This window comes from Hemiscyllium ocellatum, chromosome 47 (assembly GCF_020745735.1).
Source record: "Hemiscyllium ocellatum isolate sHemOce1 chromosome 47, sHemOce1.pat.X.cur, whole genome shotgun sequence".
In the NCBI taxonomy this organism is placed as follows: domain Eukaryota; kingdom Metazoa; phylum Chordata; class Chondrichthyes; order Orectolobiformes; family Hemiscylliidae; genus Hemiscyllium; species Hemiscyllium ocellatum.
The window spans coordinates 6,245,001-6,264,729 of record NC_083447.1 but is presented as its reverse complement, the minus strand read 5'-3'; the positions used below and the strand labels follow the sequence as shown (position 1 = coordinate 6,264,729).

The 19,729-nt window shown below is 48.6% G+C and overlaps 1 protein-coding gene across 3 annotated transcripts in view; it reads right to left on the bottom strand.

Annotated features, from left to right (window-relative positions):
* Window positions 1-535: 535 nt before the first annotated feature.
* sars2 (seryl-tRNA synthetase 2, mitochondrial) overlaps window positions 536-19,729 on the bottom strand; it is a 52,783-nt gene continuing 33,589 nt past the window's right edge. The window contains exons 9-16 of one of the 3 annotated variants that reach the window (XM_060855980.1): window positions 17,069-17,177; window positions 14,488-14,533; window positions 10,465-10,552; window positions 10,099-10,211; window positions 7,842-7,935; window positions 4,886-4,978; window positions 2,903-2,968; window positions 536-1,703 (exon numbers count right to left, since the gene is read on the bottom strand). In XM_060855980.1, coding sequence (XP_060711963.1) covers window positions 1,572-1,703; window positions 2,903-2,968; window positions 4,886-4,978; window positions 7,842-7,935; window positions 10,099-10,211; window positions 10,465-10,552; window positions 14,488-14,533; window positions 17,069-17,177 — 741 coding nt within the window. In that variant the 3' untranslated portion in view covers window positions 536-1,571. Of the gene's footprint in view, window positions 1,704-2,902; window positions 2,969-4,885; window positions 5,013-7,841; window positions 7,936-10,098; window positions 10,212-10,464; window positions 10,553-14,487; window positions 14,534-17,068; window positions 17,178-19,729 lie in introns of those variants that run through there. The other 2 variants (XM_060855981.1, XM_060855982.1) reach the window with 2 other exon arrangements.

Genomic DNA, 19,729 nt, shown 5'->3' with positions numbered 1-19,729 from the left:
CAGCACTGCATGATCCCGCAAATCGTGACCCGATAAAGACCAGCGCAGCTGCTCTGATGGTGCTGACAGGGGGTGGGATTTGCAAGGATCTGCCCCGCTCATCTTCAGAGAACCCCTACAGTGTGGAAACAGGCCCTTCGGCCCAACAAGTCCACACTGACCGTTCGAAGAGTAACCCACTCAGACCCATTCCTCTACATTGTACATCTAACCTACACGGCCCTGGGCACTATGGGACAATTTAGCATGGCTAATTCACCCCAACCTGTACATCTTTGAATTGTGGGAGGAAACCAGAGCAACCAGAGGAAACCCACAGACAGGGGGAGAATGTGCAAACTCCACACAGACACCAGAGGCTGGAATCGAACCCAGGAGCCTGGTGTAAAAAATAGCAATAATCAGCAGAGCCGCTGGAAGCAGAGGATGGAACACGTTACAAAGCACCTGAAAAGGTTTCAAAGCATTGCCTGGACAACTCCAATCCAACTGCTAGATATTGTCAAAGTGGATTGCGAATTAAAACATACACACACTTTTTTAAAAAAAAAATCCTTTTTATTTCTCTTTTGGAAACAATTCTGCCTCAGTGATTCACATTCAATTTCATTGAATACAAGCTCTGCCAAGAAACCTTTAAACGTGATCATCTGTTTCAAAATTAACATTCTACCATCTGTTCTCAGACAATTGCTTGTCGAGATAAATTATCGGTGTGTTCCGAAAAGCAGATGTACAGCAGGGAGCTCCACGGAGCCTGAAATCACATCCTTTATGGGAAATGGGGGCAAAGGGTTGGGGATAGTATTGCCAGTTCACTTCCCCTGTGTCTTTGCTACTGAGGGGTACACGTCTGTGTGCACGTACGAGTCTCTGCGTGCGTGTCAGCTTGGTCCCTCTGGGAAAAGTGATCACTGGAAGATACTGACCGAACGATGAGGGCTCCTGCACAATTCTCCCTCCTCCTGAGGTCTCTTTAGGATAGCCCCTGTCCCCACTCCCTCATCAAACAGTCCTGGCTTACGTTCCACTGTGGGCCCAGCACAGGAGGGGCCAAGAGACCCAGAACAGGGTCTCCTCTGAAGAAGCTTCAGCAAGACACCAGGCGGAATAGACAGACAGACGGGAGGGAGGGAGGGACGGACAGGGAGGGAGGGAGGGAGGGACAGACAGACGAGAGGGACAGACAGGAGGGAGGGAGGGAGGGAGGGAGGGAGGGAGAGACAGACAGACAGACAGCCAGGAGGGACAGACGGGAGGCACAGACATAAATAAACAGAAGGGGAGAGAGAGACAGACAGACAGACAGACAGAGGGAGGGAGGAAGGAAGGGAGAGACAGACAGACAGAGACAGATGGGAGGGAGGGAGGGACAGACAAATGGGAGGGACAGACATAAATAAACAGAAGGGGACAGAGAGACACACAGATAGACAGACAAAGACAAAGACACACTAAAGGGTTAAACTGTGAGGTGACCACCTCTCAGTCAAGCATCCATGCCAGCTGTACCAAGAAACACCAACATGGAGATCTGGACAGTCTCTGGTTGTTTACAGGGTGGTTGGCACTCACTGAGCCCTGTTGAGATTCCGCTGGTACTGGTTGGGCCCAATGTAGAGTAACAGGCTGCGGGGAGGCCGAGAGATCACTTCCTTGCCGAGGTAGGGCTGGAGGACGGAAGGAACCCTCACACTGCCGTCCTGGAAGGAGAAACCAGACCCGGCTGGTGGTCATTGTTAAAGAGAAGCAGAACAAAACACTGGCAGAGCACACACTGTCCGTCGGCTTCTCAGGCCTGAGCTACATTGGCAGAATGAGGAGAAACACTGCCGAAGACAGTGACTGCCAGTGGGTAACCAGCTCCTGTCGTGCCCATGAGGCACACCACAGTCAAATAGCCAGCTGTGCTGTGCCAGCATCTGAACACCTGGAGGTTAAAATGAAAATAAAAATGATGGAATAGAGTTTCCCAGCACGTTGTTGGGACTGGAGGGTTTGAGTTATGAGGAGAGGCTGGATAGGCTGGGGGCTATTTTGCCTGGAGTGTCACAGGCTGAGGGGTGACCTTATAGCGGTTTATAAAATCCTGAGGGACATGGATAGGGTAAATAACAAGAATTTTTCCCTGGGGTAGGGGAGTCCAAAGCTAGAGGGGAATAGATTTAAGGTGAGAGGGAAAAGGGACCTAACGGAAAGGGTGGTGCGTGTATGGAATGAGCTACCAGTGGAAGTGGTGGAAGCTGGTACAATTACAGCATTTAAAAGGCATCTGGATGGGTATGTGAATAGAAAGGGTTTAGAGGGATGTGGGCCAAGTGCTGACAAATGGGACTAGATTAGGTTGGGATATCTGGTCAGAATGGACTAGTTGGGTTCGTTTCCGTGCTGTGTTCCACCGGGAATGCTAAACTGCCCATAGTGTTCAGGAATGTGTTCGTCAGGGGTAAAATTTAGAGTAATTGGGTAGGGGAATGGGTTTGGGTGGGATAGTCTTTGGAAGGTCGGTGTGGACTTGTTGGGCCGAAGGGCCTATTTCCACACTGTAGGCATTCCATTCTATGACTCCAAGACTCTAACAAAGTCTGTCCTACACAGGCTTCCAACTTGTAACTTCCCAATTGGGTCAAATTTTCCAAAACTAGAACAGGCAGTTGGATGGAGAGCTGGCACAGGCCAGATGGGCTGAACGGCCGCCCTCTGTGCAGAAGGAGTCCATGATCACATCCATGGGCAACCAAACACGGGACACTCAATGGTTGATGTCACAAGGAATTAAGAGTAAGGGGAGAATGCTGGTAAGTGGAGTTCAAATGCCCATCAGCCATGATTAAATGGCGGAGTGGACTCGATGGGCCGAATGGCCTTACTTCCGCTCAGAGAGCGCGAGAGAGAGCCTTACCTGGAGTTGGTTACATTCCAAGATGGCGATCAGAGTGCGGGGTACAGCGCAGGCGGTTGCATTAACCTGGGAGCAAGCAGAGGGAGAATGGGATAAGCAAGTGATTTCCTTTCAAAAGGGGACAAGGCGTCTAATCAAAGCAGAAAGACAAAGCCCTTTTTATCATATTTCACTGACTGGGCCACACCGCATAGGAAGGCCTTGTGGAGCACAGATGCTCGGATGGGCCAGGCTAGGTCAATCGCCAAGCGATGGGTGTAGCTGTAAAGACCATCCTTTCAGTGAGCTCTGATCGGGGTGTTGTTGCATAGTGCCAGGTGAGGGGGCAAGTCCTCAGTGCCATCTGTTGGTATTCCACAACTCCTCTCTCCCGCTTCTCCTCGCACCCCCCCGCAACCAAATTCCAAGTTGAGGCTGGAGTTGCTATATCTCTCTCCCATCAGCAGGGACAGTGTGGCTGACTGGTCAGCTCCCTGGTTGCAGTCCCACTTAGCGATTTCTTGGGAATTTCAAACCCATTGCGCACCATCCGTGTATCTGGCTGGTGAGACCCTGTTGGATATTAAAGTCCCTTAGACACGGAATTCCCCAGAGTTTAACATGAGAGCTCATTTAGTAGCTATGACAATGGTAACTAACTTGCCAAAACTTATAGAAACAATAGCGAATACAAGGGGACACGACACCCATTCAACAATTCACCTGGTGCCATACACACTTTATTGGGTCGGCACAGTGGCTCAGTGGTTAGCACTGCTGCCTCACAGCTCCAGGGATAGGGTTCGATTCCAACCCTGGGCACCTGTCCGTGTGGAGTTTGCACATTCTCCCCGTGTCTGCGTGGGTTTCCTTCGGGTGCTCCGGTTTCCTCCCACAGTCCAAAAATGTGCAGGTTAGGGTGCATCAGCCATGCTAAATTGCCCATAGTGTTCAAGGTTCGTAGATTAGGTGCATTAGTCAGGGGTAAGTGTAGAGTAACAGGGTGGTGGAGTGGGTCTGGGTGGGTTACTCTTCAAAAGGGTCAGTGTGGACTTGTTAGACCAAAGGGCCTGTTTCCACACCGGGGGGATTCTATTGTTGGTGGGTTGCTTTTGAAAATAAGATGGTTTTGCTCTTTAAAGGATGGATGGAGCTTGGGAAGGGTTCAAAGGTCATTTGATGTCACTACTGTGGTCCCATGATCATTAGCCTAAGGATTGACAGAGAGAAAATAACCTGCCCCTAAAAAAATACAAAAGTAACTAGCTGGGGGCAGAGGGGAGTTGGTGTCTTCATTACACAGACCTCGTAGGCAGGTCTCACGCCCATCGAGTCTGTACTGATCCCACCTAGCCCCAGCCCACACCTATCCCCACATTTAGCACGGCCAATCCACCCTAACCTGCACATCCCTGGACACTGGGGCAATTCCCCATGGCTAATCCACCCAGCCTGCACATCCCTGGACACTACGAGGCAATCTCCTGTGGCCATTCCACCCACCCTGCACACTATGGGGCAATTTCCCATGGCCAAACCACCCTAACCTGCCCATCTTTGGACTGAGGGGGGAAACCGGAGCACCCGGAGGAAACCCATGCAGACATGGAGAATGTGTGCGGAGTTTGCACAGTCACCCGAGGGTGGAATCAAACCCGAGCCCCTGGCGCTGTGAGGCAGCAGTGCTAATCACTGAGCCATCGTGGCTGTGCTGAAGGGGAAATCATGCCTGACAAATTTGAGAAGAGCTAACAAGCAGGACAGATAAAGGGAAGCTAGTGGATGTAATGCATTTGGAATTCCCAAAGGCATTTGATAAGGTACCACACATAACGCTGCTTAATAATAGGGTAATATATTAGCATGGAGAGAGGATTGGCTACCCCATAGAAGACAGTTGGGATAAAAGGAGGCATTTTCAGGGTGGAGTGAGACAGAGATCAGTGCTGGGGCTACAATTATTCACATTGCAGATAGACAGAGGGAGACAAGCTCCCTACTTACAGTGTGAGCATATCTGAGCTCCCCAGTTTCCTCATAATACATGATATTCAATCTTCTGCTCTGGTAGTCTGTGCAGTTCGATGCGCTTGAAAGCTTGCAAAATGAGAAATGAAATTACTGGCGTGTGCTTGAAAATGAAACAAATTAAAACCAACAGATTAGAGCAAATTAAGGTTTGCATGTCAGGAGCTGCCAAACAGATGTAAGATGATGCATCTGCAGATTTTTCTTTATATTCACACAAGGGATGTGGGAGCCACTGATCAGATCAGCATTTACTGTCCTTCCCTAGTTACCCAGGGGGTAGTTAAGAATCAACCACAATGCTATGGGTCTGGAGTCACATGTAGGCCAGACCAGGTAAGGATGGCACAAAAATAGAAACTGCTGGAAAAGCTCAGCAGCAACAGAGAGAAATCACAGTTAACCTTTCGGATCCGGTGACCCTGCCTTGGAACTGTAAGGATAGTAGCTTCCTTCCTTAAATAACATTAGTGAACTAGAGGTTATCCTCCCCCCCCCCGATTTCATTAGATTCTTAATTCCACATTTTTAAAGAACGATTTCATAATCCACCATCTGCCTTGGTGGGATCTGAACCCAGGTACCCCAGAACGTTAGCCAGGTCTCTGGATTTCCAGTCCAGCAATAATACTACTACATTATCGCCTCCCCTGCTGATTCACTGCTGAAACTTGCCAGGACAGTAAAAACCCGAGAGTCTCTACAGTGTGGAAACAGGCCCTTCGGCCCAACAAGTCCACACCGACCCTCCAAAGAGTAACCCACCCAGACCCATTTACCTAGCCTATTATCCTATATTTACCTCCGACTAATACACCTAACCTACACATTCCCGAACACTATGGGTATCTTAGCATGGCCAAACCACCCTATCCTGCACATCTTTGGACTGTGGGAGGAAACCGGAGCATCCAGAGGAAACCCACACAGACACTGGGAGAGTGTGCAAACTCTGCACAGTCAGTTGCCAGAGGCTGGAATTGAACCCAGGGTCCCTGGTGCTGTGAGGCAGCAGTGCTAACCACTGAGCTGCCCACACCCATGGGTTTTACCACCTAGAGGGGCAAGAGAAGCAGATCCCACCTGAAAGTTTCCCTCCGGGTTGCACACCACCCCGAATTGGAAAATACTCACTGTTGCAGAGTTGGAACTCTGCAAATCCCCCTGCTAAATGTGCCATGTGTATCTCCCTAACCATAGGGACTGCAGCAGTGGCTTGTCACCAACTTCTCTAAGGCAGTCAGGCCTCAGGGAATAGTTCGTACATCTCAGCAACAAACCGTTTACTCAGTTTAATTGAGCTAGTGTCTGCAGTGAGACAACAAACTCTCACGAAGAACACAGGCGAGAGACTTCGTCGCAAAATTGACAATATTAAAATTTTACAATGAAAGACAAACCACATTTTATGACAGTACTTCCAGTTATATCAAGCTGCCAGAATGGAATGCCAATTTACAAAGTGGTTGGTAAGAGAACCAGAAAATGAAATGAAAGGAATAAATTTTACACAATGTGTGGTGGTCTGGGATTCAGTGGCTCTGTGGTTAATACTGCTGCCTCATGGTGCCAGAGACCCGGGTTCGATTCGCACCTCAGGCGACTGTGTGGAGTTTGCACATTCTCCCTGTGTCTGTGTGGGTTTCCTCCGGGTGCTCCGGTTTCCTCCCACAGTCCAAAGATGTGCAGGTTAGGATGGATTGGCTGTGCTAAATTGCCCATAGTGTGCAGGCTGGGTGAGTTAACCATGGGAAAATGCAGGGTTATTGGGATGGAGTGGGCCGTCCTTTGGACAGTTGGTGTGGACCCAATGGGTTGAACGGCCTGCTCCCACACCTATCGGGATTCTTTGATCCGAACCACCCTTGCTTCAGTCTGTGTGGTGCTCAGGGCCTGCTGCGAAATGGGAGGAATAGCAGCCATTGAATGTTCCAGCATTGAAGGGCATTCAGTCTGTTGTAATGGCTCAAGCTCCGATCTCCAGTAATTTCCCATCCCCTTAGCTTTCCGAGGGGGATTGAATAAAGAGTATAGCTTTTTTGTTTTAAATGGAATATCGCTGGCTGGGCCAGCATTTATTGCCCATCCCTAATTGCCCAGAGGGCAGTTAAGAGTCAACCCCATTACTGTGGGTCTGGAGTCACACGCGGAGCCAGAGAGGGTAAGGATGGCAGCTTGCTTCGCTAGAGGGCATTAGTGGTGAACTGGATGGAGATTTTCCTGGCAATCATTAGATTCCTAATTCAATTTTTTAAAAATTGAGTTGGGGTGGCACAGTAGCTCATTGGTTGGTGCTGCTGCCTCACAGCGCCAGGGACCCAGGTTCGATTCCCACCCTTGGGCAACTGTCTGTGTGGAGTTTGCACATTCTCCCAGTGTCTGTGTAGGTTTCCTCCGGTTTCCTCCCACAGTCCAAAGGTTACGCGAACTGGCCATGGAAATTGCTGATAGTGTTCAGGGGTATGCAGTTAGGGGTAAGTGTAGAGTAACAGTTTAGGGGAATAGGTCTGGGTGGGTGAATCTTCGGAGGGTGCGGACTTGTTGGTCCAAGTGGCCTGAATCTACATTGTAGGGATTCTATGAATCAAAATTCCACTATCTGCCGTGGAGGGATTCAAACCCAGGTCCCCAGAACATTCCCTGTCTCTGGATTAACAACCCTGTGATAATGCCACAAGGCCAGTTCCACCAGGCCTTCTGGCAGCTTGCAAGTTAGACAGAGTAGAGATCAACATTCACAGAGGTGGAGCTGACCCTTTGTCACACAACTGCACTGCGTAACAAAAGACCCTCTCTCACAGTATACTCTTCAGGTAGAGTCTCAATACTGCTCAGAGTGGCCCAAGCACTGAGCATGCTCCATGCTCCTATCTCAATGCCTTGGAGTTGTTTAGGGAGGTCAGTATTGTCAATAGCAATCCCAACGACCTACCTCTCCATAGTTACCCCTCCCAGGCATCCAAGCCTCGATATCGAATTTCCGATAAGCCGGAAGTCCGAGTTCCTGGGTCGGCATATCCAGCACCCTGCCAGAAACAACAGGAGATCAGACAGACAGACAGACAGACAGACAGACAGACAGACAGACAGACAGACAGACAGACAGACAGACAGACAGACAGAGCCAGGAGAGACAGACAAATACCAGGTATGACTCTCGTTCAGAACCAGACGTTCGGACATGATGGGCTGGACAGCTGAGAAGTATGTCTTTATATGGAGAACGTGGGCCAGTAAGAACAGGACTGTCAGGGAGTGAGGGACAAACCCAGGGCATTGGAATCATTTGGGAGTAGGGGAAGTGTAAAGTGGGATTAATGTTACACAAAGACAAGAGCAGACAGACTTCGCGTCTTTTGAGCACATGGTCATCGAGTCACAGAGTCATACAGTCACAGCACGGAAAGTGACCCTACGGTCCAACTCATCCATGCCGACCAGATATCCTAAATTATTGTAGTCCCACTTGCCAGCACTTGGCCCATATCCCTCTAAATGCTTCCTATTCATCTACCCATCCAGATGCCTTTTAAATGCTGTAATTGTACCAGCCTCCACCACTTCCTCTGGCAGCTCATTCCATACACGCACCACCCACTGCATGAAAAAGTTGCCCCTTACATCCCTTTGACATCTTTCCCCTCTCACCGTAAACCTATGCCCTCTAGTTCTCACCTCCCCCACCGCAGGGAAAAGACTTTGTCTATCCTATCCATGCCCCCCTCATGATTTTATAAACCTCGATAAGGTCACCCCTCAGCCCCAGCCTGTTCAGTCTCTCCCTGTAGCTCAAACCCTCTGACACTGGGGTAAGGCTAAATGGAGTAAGGAATGAGGAAGGGTTGTTCCCATGTATCTGTTGTACCTGTCCTTCTAGATGGAAGTGGTTGTGGGTTTGGAAGGTGCTATCTGAGGATTTTTGGTGAATTTTCACAGTGCATCTTGTAGATGGTGTACACTGCTGCTACTGAGCGTCGGTGGGGTGGGGGTGTGCCGGAAGTGGAGATGGGGAGTGGGCTGCTCTCTCCTGGCTGGTCCTGAGATAAGGAGCCCTGCTCAGTATTCCAAATGTGGTCTGACTACAGCCTCAGCAATACACCCCTGTTGTTGAGTTATAGACCTCTTCATACGAACACTAACATTGCATTTCCCATCCTAACTGCCAACTGAACCGGCCTGTTAACCTTAAGAGAACCCTGAACTCTGACTCGCAAGTTCCTTGGTGCTTCCGATTTCTGAAGCCTTGCCCCATTTAGAAAATAGACTTCATTTTTATTCATCTTACCAAAGTGCACAACCTCACACTTTCTCTTTAATGTCTCAACAAGAGATCAATACCTCGGACAGTGCGGAACTCCCACTGTACGGCATTGCAAGGCATCCAGCTCACTGAGGGGGAACTGTCTAAACGGGAGAGAGTGTTGCCCAGAGCTACACCAACTACTGGGCACGGTCTGGGCTAGCGTCCTCAAGGAAGGAGGACTGGGAATGGGAATACCGGCTCTGGGAGAGGTGGGGGCGGGTCTGGTAATGGGAATACTGGCTGTAGGAGAGGGGGCGGGTCTGGGAATGGGAATACTGGCTGTAGGAGAGGGGGCGGGACTGGGAATGGGAGTACTGGCTGTGGGAGAGGGGGCGGGACTGGGAATGGGAATACTGACTGTGGGAGAGGTGGGGGCGGGTCTGGGAATGGGAATACTGGCTGTGGGAGAGGGGGCGGGACTGGGAATGGGAATACTGACTGTGGGAAAGATGGGGGCGGGACTGGGAATGGGAATACTGACTGTGGGAAAGATGGGGGCAAGTCTGGGAATGAGTATGCTGACTATGGGAGATGGGCGAGTCTGGAAATGGGAATACAGGCTGTGGGAGAGGGGGGGGGAGCTCTAGGAATGGGAATACCGCTGTGGGAGAGGGGGCAAGTGTGGGAATGGCAATACTGGTTGTGGGACAGAGGGGGACTCTGGGATTGGGAATACTGGCTGTCGTGGTGGGGGGGGGGGGTGTAAGGATTCTGGGATTGGGAATTTTGGCTTTGAGGGGGTGGGGAGGCAGGGAGGTAGTTGAGATGTGAGGAAAGTCTACCCCCAGCTGGACAGGGAGGGAAAGAGAAAATTAAAAAAAAGGTACCCTCCCCAACCTGCAAACAAACATCATGTTCCTTAAAACGCTTCAGCTCTCATTCTTACTTGTAATGGAGTCCAAGGTCAGAGAAGATTTCTTTCTGCAGCATCACAAACTCATTCAGGAGCTCGGTGCTCTCAGCGCCAGTCTCGGCAGCAGTCACTCCAAACATCTCTACCTTCAACAAAACACAAACAGGCTGCAGATCGGGCCAGGCCTCAGTGGGGCACTTCCAATTAAATCGTGACTACAGTCTGCATGCACCTTGTTCGTATTTCCCCCGAGAGCCAGAGAAGACCAAAGGGCAAATCGTCCAGAGGTATTAAAGATACACAAAGGGCAAACACCGCTCCCTCCACAGTCGTCCCCTCCCCCCCCCACCACACCTAAAGAACAAATCAAAACATGCAGCAGGCTCAGGGAAGTGGTACCTTGGTGAAATGGTGGACTCTGTACAGTCCCCAGGCCTCCCTGCCAGTGTCGGTCTCTGCTCTGTAGCACGTGCTGCAACACACCATCCTGCAACAGGAGAGAGCAATACTGACTCCCATCACACAGCCTTCCCTCTCCTCAGGCACATTCAACACCAACGTATCTGTATGCAGGGCCAGGTCTACCTAGATATACAAAGCTTTCAGAGGTTTGGAGGGGGGAAACTGGAGTGGGAGGGGTGGGGAGAAGAGAAAAAAACCAGAGAGAAAAAGAGAGAGAGAGAAAAAGAGAGAGAGAGAAAAAGAGAGAGAGAGAGAGAGAGAGAGAGAAAAAAAGAAAAAGAGAGAGAGAAAAAGAAAAAGAAAAGAGAGAGAGAGAGAGAGAGAGAGAGAGAGAGAGAGAGAGAGAGAGAGAGAGAGACAGAGAAAGAGAGAGAGAAAGAGAAAGAGAAAGAGAAAGAGAGAGAGAGAGAGAGAGAGAGAGAGAGAGAAAGAAAGAAAGAAAGAAAGAAAGAAAGAAAGAAAAAGGAAAAGAAAAAAAAAGAAAAAAAGACAGAGAGAGAGAGACAGACAGAGAGAGAGACAGACAGAGAGAGAGAGACAGACAGAGAGAGAGAGACAGACAGAGAGAGAGAGACAGACAGAGAGAGAGAGACAGACAGAGAGAGAGAGACAGACAGAGAGAGAGACAGAGAGAGAGAGAGAGAGAGAGACAGAGAGAGAGAGAGAGAGAGAGACAGAGAGAGAGAGAGAGAGAGAGACAGAGAGAGAGAGAGACAGAGAGAGAGAGACAGGAAAAAAAAGAGAGACAGAGACAGCAGGGGGTGGGGAGAGAGACCCCCAGAGCAGGGTGTGGGGGTGGGGATGAGGGAGAAACGAGGGTGGGGGACAAAGAGACATGGGAAAGATTTAGGAAAGAGCTTGTGCCTATGTTGACTGAAAGACGCGAATGTATTGGAGCGATTGACAAGAATGGTCCAGGGATGAGAAAGGTCTGCGATGAGAGACAGAAGCAGCTGGGATTGTTCTCTTTCGAAAGGCAGTGGCTGAGAGGCGGCTTGATGGAGATTTTCCAAAGCGTGGGTGGACTGGGTCAAGTAGATAGGGAGAAGCTGTTCCTGTCAGGGAAAAGGACCAAGCACTAGAGGGGAGTAGGAACTGAAAGCAATTTGCAAAAGGCGACGTGAGAAAGACCGTTTCCACCCAGCGAGTAATTAGGGTCTGGGAAGGTGCTACGTGGTGGAGGCAGGTTCACTCAAGGCGTGCGAGAGGCCAGTGGCTGACTATTCAGATAGAATTAACATGAGGGGGAATGAGGAGCTGGGCAAGAGGTGACTACAGTCCCTCGAAGGGCTAGTTTAGGCTTGATGGGCCGAATGAACTCTTCCTGCCTTCTAAACTTGGGACCCAGTGTAGATCAATGAGGGAGAGGGGCAAGGGGGGGTAAACTCCAGGGGTGTCCTGTCTCGCCATGACCACCCACTTGAGGCAGACAGGAACATTAAGACAGTGGTGGCTCAGTCAGGTTTCAGCTGAAAGGCTGTTAAGTGACAGTCCGAAAGCTCCGCGGTTTACTCTCGTGGTTAGGAGATACTTTCTCTCAGCTCAAGGGAGACAGCAGGTAGGACTGGACTGGATAGCTGGACTCCCAATCAGTTCAAAATACAGAGGCATCTGCTGGAGAGCAGGTTCATAAGTGTTAGCTGATACCTCCCACAGTAAATAGCTGGTCAATGCTTCAACTCTCTTGGCTTGCAGGCCAATATCAGCGATGAGCCAGAAACCATGGGTTCAAATCTCCCGCTGGTTTTTGTAGGCTGCAATGCTGAGGGAGCACCGCCCTGTCAGAGGGTCAGGGCTGAGGGAGCGCCGCCCTGTCGGGGGGTCAGGGCTGAGGGAGCGCCGCCCTGTCGGGGGGTCAGGGCTGAGGGAGCGCCGCCCTGTCGGGGGGTCAGGGCTGAGGGAGCGCCGCCCTGTCGGGGGGTCAGGGCTGAGGGAGCGCCGCCCTGTCGGGGGGTCAGGGCTGAGGGAGCGCCGCCCTGTCGGGGGGTCAGGGCTGAGGGAGCGCCGCCCTGTCGGGGGGTCAGGGCTGAGGGAGCGCCGCCCTGTCGGGGGGTCAGGGCTGAGGGAGCGCCGCCCTGTCGGTGCTCCTGTCCTTCGGATTAGATATTAAAATGTGGGTCCGTCAAAGATGTCCATGATTTGAAGAAGAGCAGGCAGTTCTTCTGGGATGAGAGTTAAATTTCTGCCACAAGGTAATACCAGAAAGGCCATTAGCTGGTCTCTCATCTCATCCCCCCTGCAGCTGGCACCTCTCCAGTAGGGCTCGAACTCCTGGGTGTCAAAGGCTGAGACTCTGGTGACAGTATCTCAGTCTCACCAAGTAACTCGAAGACTGAAGGGGCTTTTGTGCATCAATGACGTGATCTCTTGCTTACGTTCAAGGGCTCAAAACCCTTAATGGGGTCATAATGGGGTCTGGACAGAACAGATCAGGAAGAACCATTACTGTTGAGATGGAATGGTGAAATGAGGAACAAATTTTTGTTTAAAACATGGAGCGAGGGGTTAAGATCTAGAATGCACTGCCTAAGAGGGGAATGGCGGTGGATTCAAAACGTGAGATGAATCATTTCTGACCTTTCAGAGAGCAAGAGAGGGAGAAAGAAAGAGAAGGTGAGACAGAGGGAAAAGCAACGAATGGAAGGCAGGAAAAGAGAAAGAAAGAAAAGAGAGGGAAGAGAGAGAGGAGGTTACAGGAGTACTTTGTGTAGTTTTGGTCCCCTTATTTAAGGAATTATATAATTTTATTAGAAGCAGTTCAAAGAAGGTTATCTGGGATGATCCTGGGTATGGAGGGAATGTCTTATGAGCAAAGGGTCAACAGTTTGGACTCTACTCGCTGGAGTTTAGGAGAATAAGAGACCTATCGGATTCTTCAGGGGCTTGACAGGGGCAATGCTGAGAGGATGTTAGAATCACTGAGCCCTTACAGTACTGAAAGAGGCTATTCGACCCATCGAGTCTGTTCCGACTCTCTTAAGAGCCGCCAACCAACCACCCACCCTATCCCCACATTTGCCACGGCCAATCCACTTTAAGCTGCACATCTTGAAACTGGAGTCCCCGGAGGAAACCCACGCAGACAGGGGGAGAACGGCTGTGTGGAGTTTGCACAGTCACCAGAGGGTGGAATCAAACCCGGGTCCCTGCTAAACACCGTGCTGGCCATAGGAGAGTCTAGAACCGGAGGGTACAGTCTCAGAGTAAAGGGGCACCAATTTAACACCGAGATAGGGATAAATTCCTTCTCTCAGAGGGTTAAGTGTCTTTGGAACCCCTTGCCACAGAGAGAGCTATGGGAACAAGTCCTTGTGTATATTTCAGGCTGAGAGTGTAGAGTCTCGATCAGTCAGGGAATCGAGGGGAAAGGGCATGTAACTTGAGGAATGTTGGATCAGTCACAATCTGATGGAATGGCAGAGCAGGATCGAGGGACCAAATGGCCTCTTCCAGTTCCTAACTCTTGGGGGAGATATGGAGGCTGAATGGTCACCTCCTTTGCTGTAATCATTCTGTGTGAAGAAAGAGAGTGAGAGGGAGCACGCGTGCGAGAGCAACAGAGAGAGAGAGCGAAAGAGAAAGAGATAGAGAGCAAGAGAGTGGAGCTGAAAATGTGCAGCAGGTCAGGCAGCATCCAGGGAACAGGAGATTTGGCGTTTTGGGCATAAGCCCTTCTTCAGGTTCCTGAAGAAGGACTTATGCCCGAAACGCCGAATCTCCTGTTCCCTGGATGGTGCCTGACCTGCTGCGCTTTTTCAGCAACACATTTTCAGCTCAGATCTCCAGCATCTGCAGACCTCACTTTCTCCAGCAAGAGAGTGGAAGAAAGGGAGCGAGAACGTGCGAGTGTGAGAGGGAGCTCAGAGTTAAGCATAGAAGTGACACAGTAATGTTTGTTAACCAGCCGTACACAGACGGCAGATCGAGACATCAAGAACCCTCCTCAATAATTTACGTTACCTCACAGGCAGATCCTGCAGGTTAACAGCATGGTCCATGAAATAACCTGTGTAAAAAAAAACACAAGAATATCTTTCAACAGCGAAACAGGTTACAAATTATTCACAGCATGGAAACATAACATTTGGTCCAACATATCCACACAAATTTCTTGTTCATTCTTCCTCATATCCCACTGACATATCCTTGTCTCCCTGTTGTTTTTAACCTTATAGCTTCCCGACAAATGCCACCTTTTTTTTTTTTAAAAATAGATATTTTTAATAGAAATTTAACATTTTTACAAAAATAAACAAAAAACTCTCAAGTACAAACATTGATATACAATTAAATCATAAATAAATAATAACCAAAATTTAAACAAATGCCACCTTAACTACTCTCCGTGGGAGTACATCTCATATTCCCACGGCCCCTTCTGGGACGGCAATTCTCTGCTGGATTTAAGAGTCGATCTCACATCTGTGGAGGTCTTGAGGCGCAGTGGGTAGCATCCCTGACTCTGAGCTGAAAGCTCCAGGGTCGAATCCTGCTCTAGGATTTGACATGTGTTTGTTACATGACAGAGTATTAATCTGCAATCCTTCTTGGTCAGTTGCGTTTTGGGGGAAAAGAAAGTGTTGAGGCCTCTCCCACCACCATTTGGGCTATAATGAGCACTTAAACGCGTCTGTCACCACAAGCAACAGGGACTCATTGGGTGGCCAGTTGCCAGTGGGGATCAGCTTGGTACCAATAAGGTGCAATCCCCATCCCAACTGGGATGGATTCAGAACCTGCTGTTGGCTGGACCTGTCTTTGACCAGAGACGTAAAGAAGAATAACTCACTCATGTAAAGGTGCTACATAAATGCAAAATAAAGCTGTTGCTGACAGGCATGAAGAACATTTCAACAAATTAAACAGAGATAGTCAATCACAGAACGGGACTGAATTTGTTTAGAATTAGCTGGTTGGCGTGGATGAGTTGGACCGAAGGATCTGTTTCTCTGCTGTACATCTCTACATTTCCAAGTTAGGATGGGGAGTGGTTTGATGGGGAAACTCACAGGGGGTGGTGTTCCCATATATCTTTTCCTTCCAGATGGAAGCGCTCATGGATTTGGAAGGTGTTGTCCGAGGACCTTTGGTGAATTTCTGCAGTGGGCCTTGTAGATGGTACACACTGCTGCTATTGAGCGTCGGGGGTGGAGGGAGTGGATGTTTGTGGATGTGGTGCCAATGAAGTGGGGGTTGCTTTGTCCCTGGATGGTATTGAGCTTCTTGAATGTTGTTGGAGCTGCCCCCATCCAGGGCAAGTGGGGAGTACTCCAACACACTCCCGAGTTGTAGATGGTGGACAGATTTTGGGAAGACAGGAGGGGGAAGGATTTCCAGCCTCTAACCTGCTGTTGTAGCCACAGTCAGTCATTGAGGCCTATAATGCAGAGAAAGGCTATTTGGCCCATTGAGTCTGCTGTGGTCTTTTTCCAGCACTTGGCCCATTGCCTTGGCGTTGCATTTTCACATCCAAATACTTCTTCATCCTGATGAGGGTTTCTGCCTTGAATAGCCTTACAGGCAGCAAGTTCCAGATCCCACCACCCTCCCCGTAAAACTACTTTCCCCCGATCCCCACCGAACCTCCTGCACCTGACTGTAAACCTGCACCTGCTGGTCACTGATGCCTCCACCAACCGGGAAAACTCTCTCCTGTCTAAGTCCCTCGCTTTTACACATCTCAATCATGTCGCCCCACTCGGTGTCCTCTGCTCCGAGGTAAATCACCCCAACTGTGACAATAACATGGCTTTAAGAGGTGTATTTTATTCAGTTTTGTTTATGAAGATATGTTTCAAGACAGAGGTACTAAGCTGTCAATTTGGATCTAATAAAGTAAACGTGAGGTCTTGAGGGGGTTTTTGTTAAAGATAGAACAATAGGAGCAGCCTGAGCGGGTGGAGTCAAAGTCCAACAGAACCAGGGTTTTTAGTTTTAGTCTTTCAGTAATTGTTGCTGGGTCTGAAAGCAGGGGTTGGATGCTATAGTACCTCGCTCACTAATATACATACGTACACATACACATATACACAGTTTTCTCTCGATGCTTTTGTTCCTGGACTGGAGAACTGTGCGTGAGACAATCTATTTTGCCAAGTCTGTTTCTGGGATGTTGCTATATTGGAACAGTTACTGTTCAGTGATTAAATAATGTACTATCCTGTTAAGTTTTCCAATAGATTTAAGTTATTCCAATTCCTTTTCTTTTTTGTTGTATTTTAACTATCATGGATGAATAAAGCGCACTTTGCTTTAACTCTGGGAGTTTGACCAACCAAATTGCATCTGGAACGCAACACCTTATACTTAGTCTGGACCCTAACTGAAGCTATCTTCTGAATATATTTTGAGGATTCCATAACACAAAAATGTTTTGCCTTTCACTTTGTTTTCAGCCAGCCCCTCCCCAGATGAAATAGCTTATTCCTATCTTTCATGTAAACTTCTTTACCCAGCTTAAAGACATCAGCGTGATCGCAGGGTTACAACAAGGTTTGCTCACGTCGCGTGAACCCATGCTCACCCTCCGTGACAGATTTACCTGCGATGCCAACCTCGGCTGTTCCTGCCAGGCAGAGGTCTTCAAAACGAGCCGGGTCAAGCTGGTAAACCTGGGAGGATTTGGCATTGGGCTGCATCCCGCAGCCTTCCTAGAAAAACAGGTCATTGACATTTGAAAGCCCCGGCTTTAGAAACAACGGGACAAGGGTTAACAATGTGGGATATAGGTAAATTAATGTTACTTCTGCAATTCTGATTGATTATATAAAAGTAAGTGAACTCACACCAGTGTGTAATTATTTCAGCCAAGAGCTGAGCCAACAAGAATGGGAACTATGTGGAGGAAATGCATAATTGTTGTTTTTGTATTAGCTAAAAATGTATGCAAGACTGCAAAACAATGATAGATAATACAGGCGAATAGATTAGATGTTGTGAAGAGAGGCAGTTAAACTAGATACGCCTGTATAAACAATAGGTATAAACATCTGTCTCCCACTTTTACAGAAACACAGGAACAAACCCCAATTAAAAGGGCTCAGTGATAAGATGCTGTAAGGGGCAACACAGATGGAGGGAGTAGATAATGGTAAGGGAAGGATGTGCCCACAGCAGGATGAGGGCAAATGGCCTTGTGAGAACAGGAATAAGCATTTTTGTCACAGACAAGGCCGGATAAGACAAGAGATAAACAGGAGTAATGGGTCCCGGTCTTAGGGAAGTGGAGGATGTAAACGGGGGGGGGGGGAGCAATGAAATAAGAAAAAAAAATCTAGGAACCAAATTATATAAATAGCGGGTATTTGTTGAATTCAGTGTGTTTTGTTCCTGCCTTGTGGACATCACACCCACTTGCAAGTGTGAAATAAATGACACTACTGATTCAGATTTTGTCTCGGACTGAAATTATTGAAGCGAGTGAGCTTGGTTTCTCACAACAAGCGGGCAAAAGAATAAGCCGTATTTACGGAGACATTCCTTCACCCAGGTCACCCTGGGGGACACATTCTGAAAGGGCAGGTAAAGCAGGGCATTGGTGGTAGTTTTAAAAAGTCAACTGGTCACACACGTGAACGTGCAGAGCTCTGGGGAAAACAATTGGGTCAGTTGTCACAGTTCCTTGAAGCAGCTGGCCCAGTTAGGCTGGGCTGAATGGCCCGCTTCAGCAAGTTTCCGTCATTCTCGGTCTGCACAGCAGCAGCAACTGGAGCCATCGCCAATGCGAAAACATTGGTCATCCAGCCGGGTCTCTCAGGATTCTGACAGGGCTCAGTACCAAGGGAATTCTCCTGCTCGACCTCACCCAGTACCACACTGGGCGCACAACCTGCATGTACAGAACAACCTCTATTATCTGAATGAGACAGGTGGGGAGTATTTTATTTGGATCACATAACATTTTTCCGAGATCTGGAGATCTTGCTCGGGGAATCAGAAATTCGGATGATTGACGTTCGGATAATCTAGCTAGTTCTGTACAAACCTCGTACCACAGAGAGACCCAAGGTTTCGGGCACATAACTCTTTGAAGTTTGCGTCACCTATAGACAGAGGGAGTTAAGGTGACATTTGCCTTCATTGCTCAGACCTTTGAGTGGAGGAGTTGGGACGTCACGTTGAGGTTGTACAAGACATTGGTGAGGCTGGAGTACTGTGTCCAGTTCTGGTCTCCCTGTTATAGGGAGGTTATTATTAAGCTGGAGGGGGGTCAGAAGAGATTTATTAGGAGGTTGCCAGGAATGGAGGGTTTGAGTTATGGGGAGAGGCTGGGACATTTTTTTCACTGGAGCATAGGAAGTTCAGGGGTGAACTTAGAGGTTAACAAAATCATGAAGGTTATAGATGGTGAATGGCCGGTGTCTTTTTCCCTAGTGTGGGGGATTTCAAGACTCGGGGGCATATTTTTAAGGTGAGAGGAGAGAGATTTAAAAAAAGGGAGGGGAATTTTTTAAAATACATATTATACACACAGAGGGTGGTTCGTGTGTGGAATTAACTTCAACAGGAAGTGGTGGATGGGGGTATAATTACAACATTTAAAAACACATTTAGATAAATACATTAAGAGGAAATGTTTGGAGGGATATGGGTCAAGTGCAGGCAGGTGGGACCAGTTTAGTTTGGGATTATGGTCAGCATTTACCGAAGGGTCTGTTTCCGTGCTGTATGACCCTATGATTCAAACTCAGGCCCAGCCTTTTGCGCAGGGAATGAAAAGCTATGAACGTCTGTTGCTTTATAGAGAGAAAGAGAGAGAGAGAGAGAGAGAGAGAGAGAGAGAGAGAGAGAGAGAGAGAGAGAGAGAGAAAGAAAGAAAGAAAGAAAGAAAGAGAGAGAGAGACAGAGAGAGAGACAGAGAGAGAGAGAGAGAGAGAGAGAGAGAGAGTGAGATAGAGTGAGAGATAGAGAGATAGATAGAGAGAGAGAAAGAAAGAGAGAAAGAAAGAGAGAAAGAAAGAGAGAAAGAAAGAGAGAAGAGAGAGAGAAAGAAAGAGAGAGAGAAAGAGAGAAAGAAAGAAAGAAAGAAAGAAAGAAAGAGAGAGAGAGAAAGAAAGAAGGAAAGAAAGAAGGAAAGAGAGAAGGAAAGAGAGAAAGAAAGAGAGAAAGAAAGAGAGAAAGAAAAGAGAGAGAGAAGAAAGAGAGAAAGAAAGAGAGAAAGAAAGAGAGGAAGAGAGAAAGAGAGGAAGAAAGAGAGAAAGAA